The 25,624-nt window shown below is 40.0% G+C and overlaps 2 protein-coding genes and 1 non-coding gene across 9 annotated transcripts in view; 1 reads left to right on the top strand and 2 right to left on the bottom strand.

Moving 5' to 3' along the window:
• CDC27 (cell division cycle 27) overlaps window positions 1-25,624 on the bottom strand; it is a 53,043-nt gene that overhangs the window by 11,664 nt on the left and 15,755 nt on the right. For 2 of the 7 annotated variants that reach the window (XM_058676631.1, XM_058676628.1), the window contains exons 3-16: window positions 24,687-24,834; window positions 23,303-23,428; window positions 18,875-18,972; window positions 17,659-17,813; window positions 17,345-17,556; window positions 16,429-16,543; window positions 11,444-11,489; window positions 11,239-11,345; window positions 9,331-9,446; window positions 5,040-5,139; window positions 3,216-3,423; window positions 2,839-3,011; window positions 1,135-1,287; window positions 31-239 (exon numbers count right to left, since the gene is read on the bottom strand). In XM_058676631.1, the coding sequence (XP_058532614.1) occupies window positions 31-239; window positions 1,135-1,287; window positions 2,839-3,011; window positions 3,216-3,423; window positions 5,040-5,139; window positions 9,331-9,446; window positions 11,239-11,345; window positions 11,444-11,489; window positions 16,429-16,543; window positions 17,345-17,556; window positions 17,659-17,813; window positions 18,875-18,972; window positions 23,303-23,428; window positions 24,687-24,834 (1,966 nt within the window). The remainder of the gene's footprint in view (window positions 1-30; window positions 240-1,134; window positions 1,288-2,838; window positions 3,012-3,215; window positions 3,424-5,039; window positions 5,140-9,330; window positions 9,447-11,238; window positions 11,346-11,443; window positions 11,490-16,428; window positions 16,544-17,344; window positions 17,557-17,658; window positions 17,814-18,874; window positions 18,973-23,302; window positions 23,429-24,686; window positions 24,835-25,624) is intronic. The other 5 variants (XM_058676629.1, XM_058676630.1, XM_058676632.1 and 2 more) reach the window with 5 other exon arrangements.
• The window catches only part of LOC131482446 (myosin light chain 4), a 43,064-nt gene continuing 38,098 nt past the window's right edge, over window positions 20,659-25,624 (top strand). The window contains exon 1 of the mRNA XM_058676637.1: window positions 20,659-20,662. The gene's annotated coding sequence lies outside the window, so the exon portion shown is untranslated. The remainder of the gene's footprint in view (window positions 20,663-25,624) is intronic.
• On the bottom strand, window positions 22,795-22,901 carry LOC118759765 (U6 spliceosomal RNA). Its single transcript, XR_004996402.2, has one exon. It is a non-coding gene; the product is annotated as a U6 spliceosomal RNA (small nuclear RNA).

Below are 25,624 nucleotides of genomic sequence, written 5' to 3'. Positions count from 1 at the left end.
ACTTTGTCTTTCTATTTTATTAGCACTTACCAGGCATTGTAATGTCTAGCATTGACTCTGATCGCATTTCGAAAACAAGCTAATGCTTTGTCTAGTTCTTCAGTTAACACAAACTCATGCCCTAATAGAGTATATGCATAAGCATAATTTGGATCCACCTGGATAGCTCTCTGGAAAAATTTGATTGCAATATCATGTTCCCGTTGCAGACTGAAACAGTTTCCTGCAGCACACCAAGCCTTAAAAAATAGAAACAACAATAGACTATTAAAATTGTATTTTTTATAACAAACTCAAATCTGACCAAAATGAAGCTTCAAAGACAAAACTGAAGAGCATTATTAAACAGCTGATGGCCTTTATCCACCCATCATTTACTCACCAATTTACTTGCTTCCTGAAATATATCTGTGAGACCCAAATCAATGCATTCAACATTTTCAATATCCTGGGTAGACTGAGTGTGTCCATTACCCAAAAGACACATTTTCCGCTAAGGTCAAACAAGGCACCTCTCTGCTTTGTGTAAACTCCCACACCCACTCACATGAGCCACCATTACTGTCCCCGAGGGCTGATCTTGAGCAACGAGCTGGAGCTAGCTACTGAACGCAGGTACTGTGCGACAATGTGCAGGCTTCTTAACCCCTTGTCTAAATGCCCTCTCTACCCACTTGAAAAAATAGTTCAGTATTACTAATACAGTGTTCACAGTGACTATAGAATTACCCAAAACAATTAAAATTGATTGTACTACATTCTAGGTGTAAAACAAACGTACCACTAATTACAATTCTTACAAAATGAAGCATAAGAATTAACTGTCTTAATACAAATTATTTATTTAATTTATAGTCGTATTTCAATCTAGATAACTTCTCAATCATATTCTCGATGATCACAGCAACTTTAATACAAATCTTGATTAATCCTGAATGAAGAATATATTCTGTGATTTTTCTAGTTTTGAATCTGTACTATATCCTAGGACTATCTCTTATCTACTCACTTGCCTTGACAGAGAGAAGTAAGTGTGAATAATACTAAACAGTGTTTGAGTTATTTAGCTTATCTCCATTTGACAAGGGTGAGTAAAAGGTAACTTCCTAAACAAAAGTGTGTTGATTTTCTTACCTCTGGTGAATTTTTATCCATGTCTGTTAAGTCTTTTGAAAGAACTGAAAGAGCAACATCTTTCTGAAGATGCCAGAGTGTTGTAGAATAAATCTCCATGCCTTCAACTCTATAATTCTCAATTCTTCTAACTTCCGCAAATATTCGTTCAGCCTGAAATATAACAATCAGTAAGGAGAAACAAGCTGATCCAATTTGCACATTAATGGGGAGAGTGCTGGAGAGTCTTCACACACACTGTAAATGGTGCCATGTATATGATTATTTTTGTAAATTAGTAGTAACAAAAAAACAAACTGAGCAACTTCCTGTTAACTCACTTTTCATAGATCAGGAATTCTGAAAACTTAAGTTTCTACTCAAAGGACAAAAAGTTACAAGTTTCGAAGTTTAGTTTAGAACAAGGTATATTTGGGCTGCTCTTAATGAGGAAATAAGGAAATAATACAAAACTGGCAACTGAATCTCAAGAAATAGCCATGTAGTATTTAGGATTGGCCTGATGACTTGCAATGTTCCAGAAAAGTTCATAAAAGTTATAAAGGCAAGCATTTCAAATAGGCATTAGTTATAAAAAGACAAATTCAACAAATCCTACGGCTAACACATTGGCTTAGCACACTAATCCCCATGCTTGCAGAGCTCTCATGCTACATGGGCACTGGTTTGAGGCCTGGCTGCTCCACTTCCCATCCAGCTGCCTGCTTATGGCCGGGAAAGCAGCAGAGGATGGCCGAGGTCCTTGGAACCCTGCACCCACATGGGAGACCCAGAAGAAGTTCCTGTAGTCTCCTAAAGCAGTTACAGCCATTTGCAGAATGAACCAACCAAAGGTAGATCTCTCTCTACACCTGCCTCAGATAAAAATAACCTTAAAACACACACACACACAAAACAGAAGAGGGGACACAACCACTAGTCAAATACAGGGAAGTGTTGATTTTTAATGTTTTAGAAGTTATTTCAGGATTGGCTTTGTTGCACAGCAGGTGATGCCACTGTCTGGGATGCCAGCATCCCAGTTAGGAACCAGTTCCTGTCCTGCTGCTTCACTTGCAATCCAGCCTCGTCGTCACTGCCTGGAAAGGGCAGTGCAAGACAGTTCTGGATACCCACACAGGTGACCTGGGGAAAGTGCCTGGCTCCCGGCTTTGGACTGGCTTCCACCTCTTGGGAATCAATCAGTAGATGTGAGATCTCTGTCTTCTTTTTGCAACCAACTTTCAAACAAAATAAAAAAAACAAAAAATCTATTGCCATCTTTCAGAAATGATTGTATCACCAACAAAAGTGAATGAAATCAGGTTGAATCAATTACTTTCTTGAGTTAAATATATCACCTCAATATAATTTATTGTATATCTTTCTATTAGAAATTAGAAGACAGGATAGTTACCCTGATAGGACATTACACAATATATACATCAAATGAAATATTACCTAGCATCCTATATTCATGTACAATTTTTATGTTTGCTAAAATAATTAACTGTATTGTTGATTGGTTTCTTATAAATCTATCAAGTCATTCCAACGAATCTAAATTATTTCTCCTGTAAAACAAAAGTGTTGTATCTATAAAATCTGAGAAATTACAGACATTACATAATAAATACTGTATTTTCACTCTAGTCTTCTCAAAAACTGGCAATTTAATTCGATTTAAGTTATTTTTCAAAGGTATATAGTGTCTTCTATACTTACTTGCATATACTCTGAAAGTTCAAAATAAGCCCTTCCAATTTGGCACAGTACCCAACCAGTATTGTAGTGGTGAGAAGGCAGATGGCTCAAAATGTTTATAGCTTCTTTGCAGTTGTATGAACACAAAGCTAAATAACCTTTCCCCATTTCACGAAGAAGGCTCATCAAACCTTCTAGGAGAAAACAATATGGTAAGCAAAGGAGAAAAACACAACAGCAGTTTGATCTTCTACAAAGGCTAATAATAAGCTAATCTATTAAGCTTGTAACATCTATCTAGAAAACAATGAAAATACTACAGTAAATACAAAGGAATTTACTAAAAACATTTGCATAATAAAATAAAACTCAAGGAAGATAAGCATTTAAAAACAGACCTGCTGCTGCTTTTTGCAGATTAAAAGCCTGGATCTGAGGTGTGATTGTGGCTATTTTCCCTTCTGAAATGATGGAAGAATCCAATTTTGTAATCTCCAGGCTATCATTTATGTTGGGTTGAGTTATCCCTCCTTTATTAGTTTTACTTTTTGTTTTTCTGTTTGGGATTTTAGGTGGAAACTTCATTTTTAATTTTTTGCTATTCTCCTGTAAAGAGGGGAAGGAAATTCCTCATTTGTTATACACATGAAATTTGGACCTTAACCATTAGATATAAAGTAAATGTACAATCTTGGATGACTGCATATTTTTCTCATAAATTTCATAAAGGCCTTTAGAATAATTAATTTTTAAAATTTTATTTATTTATTTGAAACACAGAACAACAGAGAGGGGAAGACAAAAGATCTTCCACATGTTAACACTTGTTAGTTAACTCTCCAGATGGCTGTCAGTCAGACCTGGGCAGGCTGACTCCAGGAGCTAGGAATTTCATCCTGGGTCTTGTGTGGGTGGCAGGGACTCAAGTCCTTGAGTCATTTTTCAGTGCCTTTACAGACACATTAGCAGCAAGCCGGATGGGTAGCAGGGTAACTGGAACTCAAACTCGCACTCTGATATGGGGTGCCAGCTAGGCATTATGAGCAGGGTCTAAACTTGCTGTTCGATACTACCACCCCCAATTAGCACCAAATTTTAAACGCAACGATTCTGAACGTAACTTGTAATACTGTGAAGTTTTGCTCCTTTAAAAATTCTTTCAGATTCTCACTATTTAAAAAAATCAGAAAATAATATAATGCAAGGAGGGTGCTGTAGGCAGAGTTAAGCTGCCACTTGGGACACCACCTCCCATGCCGAACTGCTGTTGGAGTCCTGGCTAGTCCATAGTTCTGATCCCACCTCCAGCATCCTGCTAATGCTCCTGGGAGGGAGAGGATGACACTGAGTCCCTGCTGCCCACATGGGGGAACCCAGATGGAGTATTGCGCTCCTGGAGTCACCTAGCCTAGGCCTGATGGTCATGGACATTTGGGGAGTGAAACAACAAATGAAAGACTTCTGCCACTACCCCTTTCAAAACAACACATTAATCTTAAAATAAATAAATAACAACAACAACAAGAAAAAAATAATGTAATATTATCTAGAGTCTCAGAGCATTGCAACTGATAAAGTCACAAAATCATTGATCTCCGTATGGCAATGTATTAAAGACTGCCCACACAATAGACCAATGGCCACAAATACGCTCCTATCTCTAAAAAGTGTTTTATTTGGAAATAATTTCAGACTCACATGAAGTTGAAACAAAACCAGATACGTTCCATTTACTGTTACCCCAATAATACACAGATCATCACATTCACAACACAGGAATTGACAAAATATTTATGTTATGAACAAATCTACAAAACTGACTTGGATTTCATCAGTTTGATATGGACTTTGTATGTATAGAGTCCAATAAAATTTTATCACATAAATGGATTTGAGTAATCAGCTATCACAACCAAGACACAGGACGTTATACTATTATGAAATTCTCTTTTGCATGCTTTAATAGTCACATCCTTTCCCAAGCTCTTTCTCCTCATAACCACTGATATACTTATTATTTGTTATAATTTTATAATTTTATGAATTTATAAGGATCAAGAAAATCCACAAAGATTACTTATACCTCTAAAAGTAAAACTTATTTCATAAATTCTAAATTGGATATTTACTGACTGGTAAGTAAGCATTATTAAAAAAAAAAAACAGAAATTACAGCAGGAGCAATATTAAGTAAACGTGACATGCAGGAATCTTTAAATCACCTTGGTTGTAGAGCTGTCACTAGCAAAAAGCCGAGAGCTCCTTCGAGGCAGTGTGTTTGGGGGAGATGTAATAGTGGGGCTCAGTACCTGAGGTGTTGTACTAGAACAAAGAAGAGAGTGATGTTTTACTCAGTTACTAACATGATTTGTCGCTTCAATGCAGATTTATTTTAAAACATGCATCATCATCTAAGTACTATGAAGCTGAGGAGCGTGGCCTGTCCTTTTCTGGCCTCTCTATGAAAACTCAGGATTGAACAACTATTTATATTGCTACAGAAGGATAAATATTACAATATATATCTTCACTCTAAGAATATTAATTTGAAGAAAAAATAATTCACTTAAAAGTGATAAACCAATTAGCCTTCATTTGTGCCTATATAACAAGTTAAGGGAAAAGGAAAAGATATTCAATCACAGAGTCTAAATCTGGGTATTTGCCAACAAATAAATATCACCAGAATAAGTAATATCTGACAAGTTATTTAAATTCAAATAGCTACATCAAAGTTTTATTACGCCTACAGAAAAGCCAGTATCATTAACTACTGAGATGAAACATTTTCACTTCATTGGAAAGCTCTAAAATACAAGAACTCCATTCTTAGAAAGCAAGCAAACTTAAAATCTAAAGTGATCAGAGAGTGAGTAAACCTATGAACTACTACTGATTAGCAACTTTAGAAGAATTCTACTAGTCATCTGAGTCAAGGCCAAAGAAACTTGTGGAAACATGAGCTGCTGGGCATGTCCAGCACTAGCCTTTTCCATTTCTTTTTTTTTTTTATTAAATTTATTCATTAATTACATTAATTACATTGTGTTGTAATTTCATAGGAACTGGGATTCTCCCCACACTTCCCCACACCCTCCCCCCATGGTGGGTTCCTCCACCTAGCCTTTTCCATTTCAAAAGAGGCCAGGACTGGTAGCCTAGTGGCTTAAGTTCTCGCCTTGAGCTCCCTGCTTGTGGCCTGGGAAAGCAGTCAAGGACGGCCCAAAGTCTTGGGACCCTGCACCCACGTAGGAGACCTAGAAGAAGCTCCTGGTTACTGGCTTTAGATCAGCTCAGCTTCAGCCACCGTGGCCGCTCGGGGAGTGAATCATCAGACACGGAAGATCTTTTTTGTCTCCTCTCCTCCTTGTATATTTGACTTTCCAATAAAAATTAATGTTTTAAAAAATATATTTTTATTTTGAATTTTGAATTATGTGGTACAATTTCGTATAGGCTGGGATTCCCTGCCAAACTCCCAGCCCCCCATCAGATTTTTCTCATTTTGTTACAATAGTGTAGTCCTTCATAAGGAATCGTAATTCTATCAGTCTCTTATTTAAGTGTATCCCGACATTGTTGGTACAGACAATGTCAGACAGTCCAGGATCCCATTGTCTACACATGCCCAACAGTTTCACTGGGAATCCATCTTTCATTTGGAAGCAGGGATGCATGTTCCATTGTACCCCCATGTCTGTATAAAAATAAATAAATAAATAAATAAAAAGAGGCCAGGAGAGGGTGCTTAGGCTGGTTGGAATGCTTCTGTTCTGGATCCCAATTCCAACTTCCTGGTAATGTGGATGGGGCAAGGCTCAACTGGTTGGGATTTCCTGATTTCTGCTTTCTGCCTGGCCCAGTCTTCACTGCTGTGGACATTTGGGGAGTGAATCAGTCAATCAGTTCTCTCTTGCTTTTTCAAGAAAGAAAAAAAATAATTTTGCTTAACCGATTCATTTTCATTTAAAATTGTAACATACTTTCTTTGGTAGGAACAACCACTCATGTTTGTCATCTACACTAAAAATATAAGAGCAGGTGTTTAGTGCAGTGGTTAACATGTTCTTGGCACCTTATATCCCAAATCAGTGCTCGGGTCTTGGAAACCTTACTTCTCATCCAGATCCCTGCTAGTATGTACCTTGAGAAGCAGTGAGACAGCTCAAGTACTTGAGTCACTGCTACTCAAGCGGGAAATCTGGATGGAGTTCTGGGCTCCTGGTAGGACTCACTGCTGTGGGCATCTGGGTAACTAACCATCAAATAAAAGATGCCTGTCTTTCAAATATCTATATACTGTAAATATGAATTACATTTTGTGAATATGTTTAGGTAATTAAAGAACAGTTTTGCCTGAGAAGTGGGAAGAAATAACTTTCTACAATGAGGCCAGTCTACAGGGAAGATGAGCTTGAGAATACTGCTAAATTGCATTGATGGGCTGGTACAGGAGTACAACTAGTAAATCTGCCTGCAGCTCCAGTGTACGGTGTGAGCACCAATTCTAGCCCCATTTGCTCCACTTCTGATTCAGTTTTTTGCTTATGAACTGGGAAATCAGTAGAGGATGGTCCAAATACTTGGGACCCAGCACCCACATAGGAGTCCCAGAAGAAGCCCCTTGCTCCCAGCTTTGGACCAGCTCAACTCTGGTGATTGTGGCCACTGGGTAGTGAACCAGAGGATGGAAAACCTCTCTCTGTGTCTTTGTCTCTCCCTCTTTTTCTCTGACTTCAAGTAAAACAAATAAAATTCTTTATTTTTTAAACAATGAATACAAATATACTCCATGTTCAGCAAGGAAACGTAATTTGGATTATAAAATTCTTGCTTTAATAAAAATTCCTTAAACAGTGAAATAAAACAACTATATTCCATATTCAAAATAAAATAAAGCACAGATATGTACAGGAAAGAACTAAATTTGTCTTACAAATCATAAAGCAGCAACATTTTCTTCAAGAAGATTCTTGATTTTCTTTTCCATTTCTTCAGCGACACATTAGTCATCAAGTAGCATGTTATTTAACTTCATGGCATTTTAAATTTCTTTTTTTCTTCCTGTTATTAATTTCTTACCGTGGCTTTTCATTTAATGGGATGTATATTAACTGTGTAATGCAGACTATCATATCCAGATGTGAGGATACAATGCAGTATGCATCTTTACTTCCAGACAAAGATGGACCCCCCAATGAAACTGTTTACTATATCTTGGCAATAGGATGCTGGACTCTGCCATTGTCCATGCCGGCAATGATGGACATATGACTGTTTATGAAGAACTATACTTTAGTAATTATATAGGGGAGCACAGTGGTGAGGGAAGGGGACTTGGGGAGGGGATAAGGGAAATCTCATGGCCTATGGAACTGTACCATAAAATAATAATAATAATTGGGCCCGGCAGCATGGCCTAGCTGCTACAGTCCTTGCCTTGAATCTCCAGGATCCCATATGGGTGCCAGTTCTAATCCCGGCAGCCCTGTTTCCCATCCAGCCCCTTGCTTGTGGTTGGGAATGCAGTTGAAGATGACTCAAAGCCTTGGGACCCTGCACCTGTGTGGCAGACCTAGAAGAGGATCTGGGCTCCTAGCTTCTGATCAGCACCGGCCGTTGCAGTCATTTGGGCAGTGAATCATCGGACAGATGATATTTCTCTGTCTCTCCTCCTCTCTGTGTATGTCTAACTTCACAATAAAAAATAAATAAATCAGAATTATTTCTACTGTTTTAAGACAGTCTGTGGTGTGTTGTTTTGGCAAGTCCAGAAAATAAAGGTAATAAAGAAGATAAAATAGTTTCAATGATATAAAGAATACAAAATTACTAGCAGCTGATTCTACAGTTAGTTTGTTTAAAACAAAATGTACAACTCCATGAATTACATTTACACATTCTCTCTGGCTAGCTTAGGCTAGCTTACATTCCGTAGCTCTGCAGCATGCCTCCCATTCCTTGCAGCCCTGGCATCCCAAGAACACTGAGGCCTTCAAGACAGTCAGAGAAAAGGCACATGTGTCTCTGTTTTTAGACCCTGGCGTAAGTTCGCTATTTTAAAAAGGAAGGAGAAAATTGCATCTTTCCTTCAAATATTAGCTCTAATTTAACTTGAGTCCATAAATAGGAAGAAATACTATTTAACACTTCTGGTAGCAGTGGATTAATTACTTAAAAGATTTACTTGATGGTTAATTTTGCATATATACATGCATAATGGTCGAGAGGAGATTGAAATCTTTGTACACGTGATCTGAAGATCAAGTATATAAATCATAAAGCAGTACTTAAATATTTAGTTGTAACAAATCTACAAGGCAATTAAACTAAAAGAGCTGTCACTTAAATTTGGTCTGATTTGCATTTATAAAACTGAATTCAAATTACACTAGTTTTTTTAGTAAGAAGTTTCAAAGTTTGTATTTTCAAAATTTATTCTGGTTGTTGCAGAATCAGATTTTATGACAAGAAAAGCTGAACAATTGTAACTAATGACACCATGATAAATACCTTGTTTGTGGGCCAGAACTCTGTGTTTGTGCAACAAGAATTGGAGTTACCTCTCGACTATTTCCACTCTGTGAGAAGACAGACTTTGTTCCAGTTTGGCCAATTCTTGCAACAGACTGTAAAACAGGGAAAAGAAAAATCTAAGGTTTATGGATCATAAACTATACTGTAAAATCCGGACAGATACCATGATACTCCCCATCTACAATGTTCCAATGAAAGTATTAATATACATACAATCATTTAAAAATTTTATTTACTATTTTTATTGAAGATTTACAGAGAGGAAAGAAAAACAGAGAAAGATCTTCCATCTGCTGGTTCAATCTCCAAATGGCTGTGATGGCCGGAGATGAACTGGCTCAAAGTCAGGTGTCAGGAGCTTCTTCCAGGTCTTCCATGTGGCTGCACTGGCCCAAGGAGTTGGGCCATCCTCTGCTGCTTTCCCAAGTAAATAGCAGGCAGCAGGATGGCAGGGGAACAGTGGGGACTCAAACCAGTGCCCATATGGGATACTGGCAATCGCAGGCTGACAACCAGTTGAGTCATCGCACTGGCCCCATACTATCATCTTAAAACACAAATTGGGATGAGCATTTAGCCTAGTGGTTCAAACACTGGTTAAAACCACTTTATCCCACATCAAAGTCCCTGGATTCAATTCCTGGTTCCAGCTTCTTTTTGCTGAACCTAGCAGGTGCTAAAGGCTCAAGTAACTAGGATTCCTGTTACCCACAGGGAAAATCAGGATTGAATTTTCACTTCCCATTGTCAGTTTCAGCCCATGTCAAATAATTGAGGGCACTGAGGGGATAAACCTGCAATTAGTGCACTCACTGTCTCCCTGTCTCTAAAATAAATAAACCAACACAGATAAAATTTTTAAAGATATCTGAAAGACAATGTTACAGAAAGAGGGAGACTGAGATGGTCTTCCATTTCCTCATTCATTCCCCCAAACAGCCACACAACAGCCAGAGCTGGGCCATCGGAAGCCAGGAGCCTCATTTAGGCTCCCATATTAGTAGAGGGCCATCTTCCAATGCTTTCCCAGGTGCATTAGCAGCAGGCTGGATCAGAAATGGAGCAGCTGGGACTCTTGACTAGGGCCCATGTGGAATGCTGGTACCACAGGCAGATTTACCCACTTGCTGTATCACAGTGCTGGTCCATTAAGATTTTTTTTTTCTGTTTCCTAAGACTTTTTAAAAAACAGGGGCAGTGGGTTATTGGCATAGTGGCCCAAGTTACTTCTTGAAATGTCAGCATTAGAGTGTCTACTTTGAGTGTAGGCTACTCTTTTCTCCAATCAACTGCCTAATAATGCACAGCCTGGGAGACTGCAGATGACAGCTCAAGTACTCAATACAAGGGAGGCCAAGATGTAGCTCCTGGGTCCTGGCTTCAGTCTTACCCAGCCCTGGCTCTTGCAAGCATTTGGGGAGTGAATCAGATTTCTGTCTCTTCCACTTTTGGCCTATCTCATTGTCTTTCAAATAAAATGAAGATAAGTAAAATTTTAAAAGAAATGCGATAGGGCCTGCATTCTGGCTCAACTGGCTAAAGTGCTAGAATCCCATTCAGGGCCAGTGTTTCCCAGCTGCTCAGCTCCCAACATAGCTCACTGCTTATGGCTTGGGAAAGCAAGGGAGGATGGCCCAAAACTTTGTGACCCTGCACCTACATGAGAGACCCAGAAGATGTTTCTGGCTCTGGATCACCTCAGCTCCGGCTGTAGCCACTTGAGGAGCAAATCAGCAAATGGAAGATCTTTCTGTCTCTCCTTCACGCTTACCTTTCCAACGAAAAATACACAAATCTTAAAAAGAAAGAGAGAATAGCACTAAGAAATAAATACAAAGTATTAATAGCAATTAATAATTGAAAATTCTGATTAAGGAGCCAAACCATGGTGGCGTAGGTTGAGCCTCTGCCTGTGGTGCTGCCATCCCATCTGGGTGCTGGTTGGAGTCCCGACTGCCCCAGTTTCGATCCAGCTCCCTGTTTATGTGCCTGGGGAAGAAGTGGAGGATGGCTTAAGTCCTTGGGCTCTCACATCCTCATGGGAGATACAGAAGATGCTCCTGGCTCCCGGTTTCAGACAGGGCTATCTCCAGCCATGCAGCCATTGGGCAGTTAAGCAGGAGATAGAAAATAATCTTTAAAAAAAGAAAATTTTGATTACTGTAGAAAACCCAAAGACGCTGGTTTCTAGAGCAAATATTTCTTTCCAGGGGTGGACATTTGGTTAGTAATTAAGATACTACCTGGGATGCCTGCCTGTCACACACATGCACATGGATTTGAATCTGGCTCTATTGGCTTGGCCTCCGTTGCAGCTCTTGCTAATGTGAGCTTTGGGAACAAACCTGTCACCCACATGAAACCCAGGCTGAATTTCCAGCTCGTGGCTTCAACCTAGACCATCCTGTTTGCTGTAGGAATTAGGCAGGTAAAACAGTGAAAGGGAGATCTCTGTCTTTCTGTCTTTTACATAAAAACATGTAATATTTCTCTTTAATTTTTCTACTGCTTCATTAATTGGGTCGTACTCCCTTGGAAGAAAAAAAAAATCTTTGCTTGCCTCTTGTGTCCTCTTTGATTGATTTCTATTCATCATCACCACCTACTTTCTTCATGTCCAATCACAGCCAAAAGGCTGACAAGCCATCACCTATGACTGCTTTATCAGTGTATTCTTTTTCCCCACCAGATAATTTTCCTTCAAAACTTACTATTAAGACTTATTTATTTTTATTGGAAAGTCAGATTTACAGAGAGAAGAGGAGGCAGAGACAAAGATCTTCCATCTGCTGGTTCACTCCCAAAATGACCACAATAGCTGGAGTTTAGTACATCTGAAACCAGGAGCCAGGAGCCAGGAGCTTCTTGTGGGTCTCCCACAGAGGTACAGGGTCCCAAGGTTTCTGGCCATCCTCTACTGCTTTCCCAGGCCATAGGCAGGGAGCTTGATAGCATGTAGAGCAGCTGGGACACCAACTGGTGCTCACAGGGGATCCCAGCATGTGGAGATAGAGGATTAGCCAATTGAGCCAATGCATGAGGCCCTCTGCTTTCTCCTCTAAATTGGGACACCTACACTAAAGTCAGTCCTGTCACTTCTTTAATTATTAAAGAACTACATTCAGAACTCACTGTTATACTTGGCTTGATAATTTTAGTTGATAATGCATTTGGGAAACACTTTGTAATAGATAAGAACAGAAGAGGAAGAAGTAGATTGAGTTACTGCAGTCCTATACCTGGTTCACTACCTAAATGGTCCTAAGTTGTTATAGTTCTTCCACGTGCATGTGTGTGTGTTTTAAGATTTATCTATTTATTCAACTGTCACAGCGACTGAAAGAGACGCAGAGGGAAGGGCTTGAGAAGTTGAGCTACCATCTGTTGCCTCCTAGGCGCAGTAGTTGGAAGTTGGTTGCAAAGCTGAGCAGCTGGGCGTCACACCAGGCACCTTGATGAAGGATACAGGTATTCAAACCTGTGGCTTAACATGTCTGTCACAATGTTCCCCGCAGCATTTACTGTTTTGACCTACTTAATCTGGCATGCTGTCAATCTACTCTGTCTTTTAATTGCAATAAATGCACTTCCATAATTGCATATCACTGCATAATAAAACAATATCGGGTAGTTGTTCACTTTTAAAAATCAGGTTTAAATCAGCTCATATATGGGCCCAGTGCGGTGGCTCAACAGACTAATCCTCCACCTGTGCAAGTGACAGCATCTCATAAGGGCATCAGTTTGTGTCCTGGCTCCTTCACTTTTTTTTTTTTTTTTTAATTTTATTTTATTTTTATTACAAAGTCAGATATACTGAGAGGAGGAGAGATAGAGAGGAAGTGGAGCTGCCGGGATTAGAACCAGCGGCCATATGGGATCAAGGCGAGGACCTTAGCCACTAGGCCACACTGCCAAGCCCGGCTCCTTCACTTTTAACACAGATAGATAGATAGAGAGATACATAGATAGATTTTATTGGAAAGTCAGGTATACAGAGAGGAGGAGAGACAGAGAGAAAGATCTTCTGTCCAATGATTTACACCCCAGCTGGCTGCAATGGACGGAGCCGAGTCAATCCAAAGCCAGGAGCCAGGAGCTTCTTTTGGGTCTCCCACACGGGTGCAGGGTCCCAACGCTTTGGGCCCTCCTCAACTGTTTTCCCAAGCCACAAGCAGGGAGCTGGAAGGGAAACGGTGCAGCCAGAATATGAACCAGTGCCAATATGAGATCCCGGGGTGAGCAAGGTGAGAACTTTAGCTACTAGACTACTATACTGGGTCCGCTCCTATACTTCTGATCCAGCTCTCTGTGGTCTGGAAAGGCAGTGAAGAATCACCCAAGTCCTTGGGGAACCACACCCATGGGGAAGACCCACAAGAAGCTCCTGGCTTCACATTGGCTCAGCTCCAGCCATTGCGCCATTTGCAGAGTGAATCAGCAGATGGAAGCTTTTTCTCTCTGTCTCTCCTTTCTGCAAATCTGCCTTTCCAATAAATGAATAAATAAATAAATATTTGAAACAACAATAGGGCCTGGCATGATAGTATAGCGGTTAAAGTCCTCGCCTTGAACGCACCAGGATTCCATATGGGTGCTGGTTCTAATCCCGGCGGCCCCACTTCCTATCCGGCTTCCTGCTGTGGTCTGGGAAAGTAGTCAAAGGCGGCCCAAAGCCTTGGGACCCTGTACCCATATAGGAGACCCAGAAGAAGCTCCTGGCTCCTGGCTTCAGACTGGCTCAGCTCCAGTCATTGCATCTGCTTGGGGAGTGAATCATCGGACAGAAAATCTCCCTGTCTCTCCTCCTCTCTGTATATCTGCCTTTCCAATAAAAATAAACACACCTTTAATAAATAAAAAAAAAATAAAACAATAAAACAAATACCCACACACATACACACAAAAGAAAACAGCTCATAATATCTGCTACCTTGCAGTTCCTTTTTAACTATTCAGAGTTTTGAATACCATTCCCTAGCTAATATACAGAAAAAATGTTTGCAGCCTCAACAATGCTCATGAGTAAAAAGCAAGTATGTTTGCAGACAGGTGAAGGGACCACATCTGTTAGCCATTTCTTAACAACTTATTTAGCTTCCACTTCTTTAAAATCTATCAAGTGTGGAAACAGACATTTCAAATCTACCATCTTCTCTAATTATTTTAATTTTTACAGAAGCTATTCTGTGCACTCTACTATCATATAGCTATGAAAAGAAACAATGAAAGAAGCGTCTCATAAATGTATTACAGTATTTACTACAAGAATGGCAAATATCTTTTACCTTGACACATCTGAGTACCCACTATAAAAATTTTATTAACGCAAATATCTGCTTTATCTAAGTACATTTCTTTTCACACAATTATTAGCGGTAATAACAAAAAATAAATAAGTAAATAAACTCCACTGGAGCCAGCATTGTTGTATAATGGGTAAAGCTCCTGCCTGTGGCATTGCCATACCTAATGGGCATCAGTTAATGCCCCGGCTGCTCCACTTAATGCCCTATCCAGCTCCCTGATAACGGCCTGGAAAAAGCAGCAGAAGATGGGGCAAATGCTTGGGTCCCTGCCACTCATGTGGGAGACCTGGAAGAAGCTCATGGCTCCTGGCCAGACCGGCTGTTGTAGCTACCTAGGGAATGAATCAGCAGACAGATGATCTTAATCTCAGCATAACTCTAATTTTCAGATAAATAAATTAATTAAAACAAAGAAAAAAATCACATACACACAGTAGTGGGAACAAGTAAAGAGGCAACTATAATTTGTTATTTATATTAAACATGATAGAAACAATCATCTTGGTTAAAAAAGGAAAATATATTATTTAGCTATATGCTGACTGAAGTAAGCTGAGTTCTAATCTTTTTTTTTTTCAATGATTTATTTTTTATCTAAAAGTCATGGTTGGGGCCCAGCAGCGTGGCCTAGGAGCTAAAGTCCTCGCCTTGAATGCCCCGGGATCCCATATGGGCGCCGGTTCTAATCCTGGCAGTTCCACTTCCCATCTAGCTCCCTGCTCGTGGCCTGGGAAAGCAGTTGAGGACGGCCCAAAGCCTTGGGACCCTGCACCCGCGTGGGAGACCCAGAAGAAGTTCCAGGATCCTGGCTACGGATCAGCACAGCACTGGCCCGTTGCGGCTCACTTGGGGAGTGAATCATTGGACAGAAGATCTTCCTCTCTGTCTCTCCTCCTCTCTGTATATCTGACTTTGTAATAAAATAAAATAAATCTTAAAAAAAAAAAAAAGAGTTACAGAGCAGAGAGGGAGAAACACAGAAAGAGAGAATCTTTCATTCATTGCTTCACTCCCCAGATGGCCGCCATGGTCAGGAGCCAGCAACTCACCCTGCTCCCACGTGAGGTAGATGCCCCAAAATTTGGCTTATCCTTGGATGCTTTCCAGGGTCATGCACAGAAAGCTGCATAGCAGCAGAGCAGCTAGAACTCAAACCAGCACCCAGAGGGGGTGTTGGTGTTGCAGGCTGAAGCTTTAGCCATTAAACCATAACACTGCCCCTGAGTTCTAATCCTACTGACCAAAAGAACAAATGGTTTTCTCCTAATCTAATGAAGAGGCTATGACAATGATGACATTGTTTCACTTCTTCAGCAATTCCAGAACAGGCATGTGGCACAGTGGTTAAGATGCCACTTGGGCTACCTCATCTGGTACAGGAGGGCCTGGGTCTAGTTCCAACCCTACTCCAGTGCCAGATTCTTGCTAAGGTGCATGCTGAGGGGTACAGAGTGATGGCCAAGTAATGCGTCACTGACACCCACACAGAAGACCCGGACAGAGGTCTGAGATCCTGGCTTTACTCTGACCTATTCCCAGCTTGCTCTAGGCCCTTGGAGAGTGATCTAGGGAATAGATTTTTCTCTGCCTTTCAAATAAACAGAAATAGGCACATTCAAAAAATCTCATCACTCTTCTCAAAAAAACAAAAACAAACATCTAGAGTAAAGGCAGCCACATAGAGTTGGATCCTCTCTGAACAGACTGTACTTCTAGGCAAGTTTTCTTTAATCAACAACAAAGTTAAATTTTACATGGAAAATACCTTTTTTGTGGGGGCTCCAGTGGATGGCACATCAATTACAGAAGGTGTGTTAGTGTAGTTTTGTAAATAGGATCCATCTCCAGGACTTGAGGTTTCTAATGGCAAAATCCCAAAACTGAGAAGAGGTTGAAATCAAGGTGTCAAAAAGTCATCAAGGCATATATAAAGCAGCAGTATACTTAAATTAGAAGGTCTAAAAGGAAGAGAATGGCAAATCAGTCTTGGGGGCAGTGAGTATCTGAGGGGCAGATTATAAATAAACTGTGAATGTAGACTATTCCACCCACCATGACTAAAACAGGAAAAAAACTCAAACAGGGAATGACACTGAGCAACAGTAACTGTTCTTAGGAGATTTACTAGAAATAAAGAAGAATTATTAATGAAAGCTAAGATCCAAATGATCCAAATTCTGTTAGGATTTATGAGCTACAATTACAAAGAAATTGCTGTAAATTCACGGGTATGTCATCTTAGTATCTCCTTGGCCACAGAACTACACTGACGTAATCAGCTTTAGCACAGGATCTTTATTTGGATGCTCTTAGATATGTATTCTCTGGGATAGGTCCCTGTATGCACACATATGTTTTAAATAAACCTGATACAGTAATTCATAGTTATCTATACTTTCTCCCTATTTTGGAAAACAGCACTCCAACAGCCAAGAGTGTTGCTCTGATTATATCATAACTTATCAAGGCATCACTGCTCTCCACCACACAGAAACAGATAGTATCTTTTCATGCACTCTATTATTTTTCTTTTGTCTTTTGTTTTGGTTCATTTTCTGAGAATCCTCCTCTATTTTAATAGCAACTTACGCTGCTATATAAATTAACTGATATTATTAATCACTAGGAATCATAAGATCATATAAAATGGCATATTTTAAAGCATCTTTTCTGTGACTTACCTTGGTGTTAATGGGCTAAGAGCAGCTGGTCCTCCTAACAAACTTCGACCTGTTTTTGGTTTATTTTGAACCTGTTTAGATAATATAGAAGTTCCTGTTCCAAGAGGGACAGGATCTGGTGAAATCACTGCCGAATCAATATAAGACACCGAAGAATCTGTATTCAAGGAGTACTTTGAATTGGAAGATTCTAAATTCAGTCTATTTAATTCCTAAAACAGAAAATTTCCACAATGTCACTTACAATATTTTTAGCTCAGACTATTCCTTTTAGCTTTCATAGTATTTTGAACATTAAAATTTGATATACTTACAATGGTGTCCTGGGGTGTTTCTGTAAGAACTGTCTCAGGCTGTCTGTGAGATAAACTATGATTTGATACTAGTGTTGTACAAGAGTTGGGTAGACAGCTGCTAAAGTTCTGTAAAGATGTTAATTTAAAAGTCTGGTCAGGATCTGGCTTTTCACCTGTGAAGACCCCAGAAAAGAAAAAAAAAATGTTGCCTGTGAGGAAATGAAAGATAAATATTTTTTCAAGTATACATAAAAGTCTGAGAATAAAGTCTTTTCCACATTTTTAAAATTCTCCTGCCTGTTTCTGCTAAGCAAAAGTCTCATCCATCTGCCTGTCCACCAACTTACAAAAACTTAGCCCTAAAATCAAGCTGCAAATACAGGAAATAGGGGCCCGGCGCCGTGGCCTAGCGGCTAAAGTCCTCGCCTTGAACGCGCCGGGATCCCATATGGGCGCTGGTTCTAATCCTGGCAGCTCCACTTCCCATCCAGCTCCCTGCTTGGGGCCTGGGAAAGCAGTCGAGGACGCCCCAAAGCCTTGGGACCCTGCACCCACGTGGGAGACCTGGAAGAGGTTCCAGGTTTCCGGCTTTGGATCAGCACAGCACCGGCCGTTGTGGTCACTTGGGGAGTGAATCATTGGACGGAAGATCTTCCTCTCTGTCTCTCCTCCTCTCTGTATATCTGACTTTGTAATAAAAATAAATAAATCTTAAAAAAAAATACAGGAAATAAACTATACTGTAAGGACTCTGATTTATACTAAATCTCAGGAAAATGCAGTTGTGAGTTCGTTTTAAAAGCAGAAGCAACTAGATCTCATTTTTCTCAAGCTACAGGGTAAGGCTAGACAGCTGAAACAGTAAATATCGAAGCCAAAGCACTTCCATGCATATAAACTCATGCCTTAAAGCACCTGGCAGTGCATTCTAGAATACACAGGCTAAGATACTACCTTTCCAGGTACCAGACTCTCTGGGAGTTCTATTATGTCTTTTCTTATCCAGAAAGCTATTTTGGCTACTGTTATACACACAATAAATTCAGTAGAGGACATATATGAGGCCGACAGATGGCTAAATAGAAGAGATTATTGACTTACTTTGGGTTATTTAACATTGCAAAAACCTTTTTCTTGTGAACAGACAATTTCGATTATTCAGGGAAGGGGTGGGGGTGGCAGAGAGGGTGGAGAAGAAACGCAGGCACCTTTCCCCTGCCACCTCCTCACTTACCTATTTCACATAATGATTCAAAGGGAGACCAGAGGAAAGGATTTAAACTAAGGCTCTTCTGGTAACATTCTGATCCTTTGGCAAGCCGATCTGTTTTGCTGTGGAGGAAAACAAATGGATTTAAAAATCTGCAAACTCTAAATTACTTACTATGAAATTGTGGGGATAAGAATTAGGCAAAAATACAAGTCCTAAAAGCACTCTTCTGATGTTTCCCTGTATTATCAGTTTCTTCTTATTAGCACTGTATAAGTTTCTTATCTTAACGGAAAACAAATAAAACATGAATTGAAAGAAATGTTAAAAACAAAAAACACAATACCCAGTCCAAAGCCATCTTGATGACTACTTCTACTTCTAATTTCCTGATACTAAAGATTCTCAGGAAGATACAGAAAATATTTAAATAGTTTAGTTCTCATTTTTAAGCCCCATGGCTAATTTTGAAAATTATGTGAATGCTTTAAATATAGCATTTGCAAATGAATAGATTTTAAAACAATTATCTTTTAAAATTATTTATTTGAAGGAGTTACAGAGAGAGGAGGAATGAGAGAAAGAGAGACGCTTCCAGCAATCAGCAACGGGCCAGGCAGAAGCCAGGAGCTTCATCCAGATCTACCTGGGTGGGACCCAGACTGGAAGAGAAACATCCAAGACTCAAAATGATGCCCATGTAGGGCCTGGCGGTGTGGCCTAGCGGCTAAAGTCCTCGCCTTGAATGCCCCGGGATCCCATATGGGCGCCGGTTCTAATCCTGGCAGCTCCACTTCCCATCCAGCTCCTGCTTGTGGCCTGGGAAAGCAGTTGAGGATGGCCCAATGCATTGGGACACTGCACCCGCGTGGGAGACCCGGAAGAGGTTCCAGGTTCCTGGCTTCGGATTGGCGCAGCACTGGCCCGTTGCGGCTCACTTGGGGAGTGAATCATCGGACGGAAGATCTTCCTCTCTGTCTCTTCTCCTCTCTGTATATCTGGCTGTAATAAAATGAATAAATCTTTAAAAAAAAAAATGATGCCCATGTAGGGATGTTGGTGGCGGCTTTACCCATTATACCACAATGCCAAAGTGAAAGCTCTTAATGAAAAGGAAACTGCATATTTTTTTTCTAAATCAGATGAACAAGAAGTTATTGGAAATCTAGATAATATTCCTGAAGAGAACGAGTTAGTTGATAATGAGATTCACTGGCAAGAGTTAAATTACCTGGTCTGAGGTTCAAGCCCTTTTAATATCAAATGGAAATCACTGAAGATATAATACTCTCACAATTCTAAGGTTTTTATAAAGAAGCATTTTGCATCTAGGCAAGATTTTCAAATGAATCTTCATGTGAAACAATCAGTGAAAATATATATAATCTGCTTACATGATACCCATGGTATCCTGGAGAACTGTACAGAAAGCAGTTTAAGATTTATTTATCTATTTGAAAGTCAGAGTTAGAGAGAGAGAGGGAGAGACAGAGATCTTCCTTCCATCTGCTGGCTCACTCTCCAGAAGGTTGCAACAGCTAGGCCTGGGCAAGGAGAAGCCAGGAGCCAGGAACATGGGTACAGGGGCCCAAACACTTGGACCATTTCCACTGCCTTTCCAGGTCAGCAGTAGGAAACTGGATCAGAAGCAGAGCAGTAGGCCCACGAAGCAACAGCCATACGGGGTGCTGGCCCTGCAGGTGGTAGTTTTACACACTATAGCACAACTCCCTAATCCTCTTTGGGGACTAGATTATGGTTTGTTTCATTTCCAAATTCTCAAGTGAGTAGAATATAGAATAAAGAGTGTAATAAAGCACTTCCAGTTAAAGGATACCCAGTTTTCCACACTTGCCTCAGATAAGTTACTAAACTCATGGACACAACGGAAGGAAGCAAGAGTACCAGACAGATTTTTGGAAAATGTAAGTCTTGTCAAAGCCAACACTTAAAAATAAAATTTCTTTTTAAATGTTTACTTATTCATCATGGGCCTTTGTGACAGTTCAGTGGCTAAATCCTTGCCTTACATGTGCTGGGATCCTATATGGGCACCAGTTCATGTTCCAGCTGATCTACTTTCCATCCAGCTCCTTGTTTCTGGCATGGGAAAGCAGTTAAGGATGGCCCAAAGCCTTTGAACACTGTACCTGTGTGGGAGACCCGGAAGAACCTCCTGGCTCCTGGCTTCGGATTGGCTCAGTTTTGGCAAAGCGATGGCACACACTGTATCATACTCCCTGGGTCCAAACCCCAACTTTGTTTCTGATTCCAGTTCAGTTCTGCTGAGCACCTAGAGATAGCAAATGATGACCCAAGTAAATGAGTCCCTGACTCCAACATGGGAGACTCAGATTGAGTTCCTGGCTCCTCGTTTGGGATTGATCCTGCCTGGCTATTGCAAGTAACAGTGGTGGTGGGGGAGGGGGGACAAACCACAAGATGGATGATCTTTCTATACTTTCTCCAATACTACACTCTGATTAACCTAGCTCTCTTGTCAAATAATTTTTTTTTAAGATTTATTTATTTTTATTGGAAAGGCAGATATACAGAGAGGAGGAGAGACAGAGAGGAAGATCTTCTGTCTGAAGAATCACTCCCCAAGTGAGCGCAAGAGCTGAAGCTGAGCCAATCCGAAGCCAGGAGCCAGGAGCTCTTCTGGGTCTTCCATGCGGGTGCAGTGTCCCAGTGCATTGGGCCGTCCTCGACTGCTTTCCCAGGCCGGAAAGCAGGGAGCTGGATGGGAAGTGGAGGGAGCTGGATGGGAAGTGGACCTGCCGGGATTAGAACCGGCGCCCATGTGGGATCCTGGTGTGGGCAAGGCGAGGACTTTAGCCGCTAGGCTACCGCGCTGGGCCCGTGTCAAATAATGTTATAGTCCTTAAACATCTACTTCTTTTGGAAGTCATCTCTTTCTTAGTTAACATCTCAATTGTCTTCTTTTTGTAAGTCTTTTTATTTGAGAGGCAGATTTACATATAGAAGAGACAAAGATGTTCCATCCTTGATTCACTCCCCAAATAGCGACAACGGCTGGAGCTGATTCAATCTGAAGCCAGAAACCAGGGGTTTCTTCTGGGTCTCCCACACGAGTACTCCCCACTGAGGGTGGGAATTGTGAGTTATTTATCTTTATATTCCTAGTACCAAGATCTGTATCTAGCTATAATGAGCAGCTGCATCCCAAGTTTCAGAATGAATGACAAGAATCAGTTATATAAAGGCAACTCATTACACCCAGGTTCTTTTAACATAAATGAAGACACTGATATATACCTTTACTTATTTCTCTGTATTGTTTTAATGAATACACAAACACCTTCCACTTATGGCAGTGGGTCTCAAAATTCAGCTAAACACTTCATTCTGCTCAACATTAAATTTAAATTTTGAATGTTTTAAAAAACTACCCTTCAACTAGCCCCAATTTATCAGATGCTATTGTGGTTCATGAGTCAGCAGCCCTCAGTCACTGTTTCCACGACGCGACAGAGGACATTTACTTATGTGAAGCATCACTTAGGGGTACACCGTAACTCCCATTGCATCCTCACTATATCCCCTTCTTCTCAACTCCAACAGGAGTTGATAACTTTGAATTCATACTCACTATACAAATTCAAGTAAGTGTAAACATTATTTGCAAAATCACTATTGTAGGACATTTCTTTTTTTTTTTTTCCTTCTGATTTAGGTGCTCCTAAGGGAGGCAGCTGCCAAAACAGTTGAGCACGTCTCAAAGGCCCGGAAGAAAATGAAGACTTGGTCATTCCACGGCAGCTCAGCACTATCCGGAGAGGTCGTGGTCTCTCCTTTGTAGCAGCAGGGGGATGACCCAGGCTGGCAGAAGCTCAGCTTGGGGATGGACTCTGCGTGGAACTAAGCGTACGCGCTTTGCAATGCAAGGAGGGAGAACGAACAGCAAAAGCTCAAAAGAAAAAAAAAATATGGAACGCTTCACGAATTTGCGTGTCATCCTTGCGCAGGGGCCATGCTAATCTTCTCTGTATCGTTCCAATTTTAGTATATGTGCTGCCGAAGCGAGCACTGTAGGACATTTCTTATGGCACATTTAAAAATCTCAGATCTACTATATGAAGATCATTACTGAAACTTGTCTTGAAGCCTCTTTCTGAGGAGCAGCAGCCAAACACAGGATTAGAGCAGGCATAGTGGGTCCCATGAAGACCTTTCAGCAAGGAGATATCACAGTCACATTTTGTGTACTCACTACTTCAGCTCCTGCTACTACTATGCCTCTGCAGAGTCAGAAACAGGTTCAATATTTCCACCATTTACCATTTAACAGGTTTCAGAAGGAATGGAATCAGACGATTATACACAACTTAAACAACTGATACTTCACAGACACAGACCAACACTGGTTTTTATTAAAAACATTCTCACTTGTAAATCATTTTTCTAGCAGTATGAGTCATTTTTACTCACCAATACACATGTCCCAACAAAGAAAGAGTAAAGCAAGCTGAATCACCAAACTCAGTAACAATATCATCATAGCTTTTCTGCTTATTAAACACTCCACCAGATAAGATCTGTTCCCCTTCTGCAAGCCTTTAAAATACAAATTCACAGATTTTTAAAAATCAGTATACAAAGTACTTTAGCTAAAGGCATCCTTCATTACCAACATACATTTAACCATATGTAAACAAAAAAACCTTTTGTAATTTTGGCTAGTGGTAAATATGTATTTAGACTCATTTAAGAGGCTAGACATTTAGGACCTTAAAATTGTACTTTTGCCTTAAAAGCAAAATCAATTAACAGTTCCTCTGTTTTTATTGATCAATTATATTTTGATTACTCAACTAAATTATAAACACTCAACTAAAAAAAGTTGCCAGATTTTACTACACTTTTTAGCCTATCGAGTTTGTAATGGTTTGTATTTCTCAACTTTTTATTAAAAAGAATCTAAATCATCATGTGAAAAACTCTTAGGGTTACACAGTGTATGTTGAACACAAGAGATGATATCTGAAGCTCTTTTACTATCAGAGGAATTTCAACAGCCAAATTAAATAAGATTTCAACATAAAAATCTTTGGAATTTAATGATCAATACCTCAGAAATTCTCAATTTTTAACTTAAAAGTCATCAATTAATCACTACACATTTAATATCACTTAGTATATCTATACTTTGTGACTTTATGAGAATGATTTGTATCTTCCCAGTGTAACCCTATGCACCAAACACATATATGGTCTTTTACAAATATCTGTTAAGCTACTTTTATCACTATTCTGTCTCTTTGATATAGAAAAGTGTTTAACAGAACTATATCTCCAGCTCAGATTTGGAACAGGCAACTAAGTTTAAATGTAATGTGATTACATTATGTTTAAAAGAAATCCTAAGGCATGTATTGAACAAAACAGCACTTTCCTGAACCTGTCCACTTGCTTGAGCAGGGTAGGTAGTAGAGCCCAAGTAAAATGATCCTGAAAGGAATCTAGCAACACCTAGACACAGCAGTATTTATCTCAAGTGATGGGCAGGTTGTCAGGTCATGCAAAGCAAAGGAAAGGATCATTCCTTTCCTTGTGATCATTCTGAGAACTGCTATGAATCAGTTGCAATCTGATTTCTCCAGAGTTAAACTCTATTGTGCTTAACAATGACATCTCCCTTTAACAAACATAGTGCCACAGACAACACTGTAAACATTTCAAATCTTAATTGAAATACAAATTCCTACTACTTCAAAACAAAGGGAAGATAGGGAGTCAGTTTAATCTCAAAAGAATTTTACCCAAAATTCTATAGTGTAAGTAGAACAAAAACAGAAAATATTTTAAAACTTACTTGCTGAGATCAACACAACATTTTGCAAGCAGGTATTTGCACTGTGGTGTAGTACAACTGTGCCCTTTCAGGAGTCTGTAGGCTTTGTATGCCTTTCCTGAGCGGTAATAGCAGGTTGCCAGTAGAAACAAGGCTTCTTCTGAGTGAACTAACAAGAGATATTCAAAAAGCTATTGTTCAGTCTATGTAATGGTAATTACTTTATCTGGTAATAAACAAGTGTAGCAACAAAAACTGAAGCATATTTTTTTTGAGGTATGCTGTTAAATACTAAAACAATCACTCAGTATTTCAAAACTGAATTATGGAGAAGTATCTAGAAGAGTTACTAGTACCCTTAAATACTTTAAAACCATGAAGACAGTGAATATTCCACAGAGAACATGGCTGTAGAAAATTATCTAGGACTCCTTATCATGTGAAGGGGAAACAGACTTATATAAGAAGCAAGCAAGCAGATGGCTGGATTGTGCAGCGCCATGCAAGCTATATAAAAACTTGGGAATTGATCATTATAGCAGACTACTCTAAGTCTGAGTTACAGAGAGAGGGAGAGACACGTTTTCCAACTGCTGGTTCATCCCCCAGATGGCTGCAGCACCCAGGGATGGACCAGGCTGAAGCCAAGAACCAGCTGCATCTGGCTCGCCAATGGGAATGGCAGGGGGCCAAACACTTGTGCTATCTTCTGCTTCTCCTAGGCACATTACCAGGGAGCTAGGGAGGAACAGAGTAGTCAAAGCGTGAATCAATACCTAAATGGGATACGGACAGTGCAGGAAATAGCTTTATCTGGTGCCCCATAATACTGGACCCAGCTTTGTGTGTGTGTGTTTCATACATTTTTATGTACTTATTTGAGAAACAAAGATTCCCATTCACTGAACTCCCCAAACACCTGCAATAGGTTGGGTTGGGCTGAAGGCAGAAGTGGAACA

Source organism: Ochotona princeps, chromosome 17, assembly GCF_030435755.1.
Source record: "Ochotona princeps isolate mOchPri1 chromosome 17, mOchPri1.hap1, whole genome shotgun sequence".
Lineage (NCBI taxonomy): Eukaryota > Metazoa > Chordata > Mammalia > Lagomorpha > Ochotonidae > Ochotona > Ochotona princeps.
The sequence above is the reverse complement of the archived record's forward strand: the minus strand, read 5'-3'. Positions and strand labels throughout refer to the sequence as shown.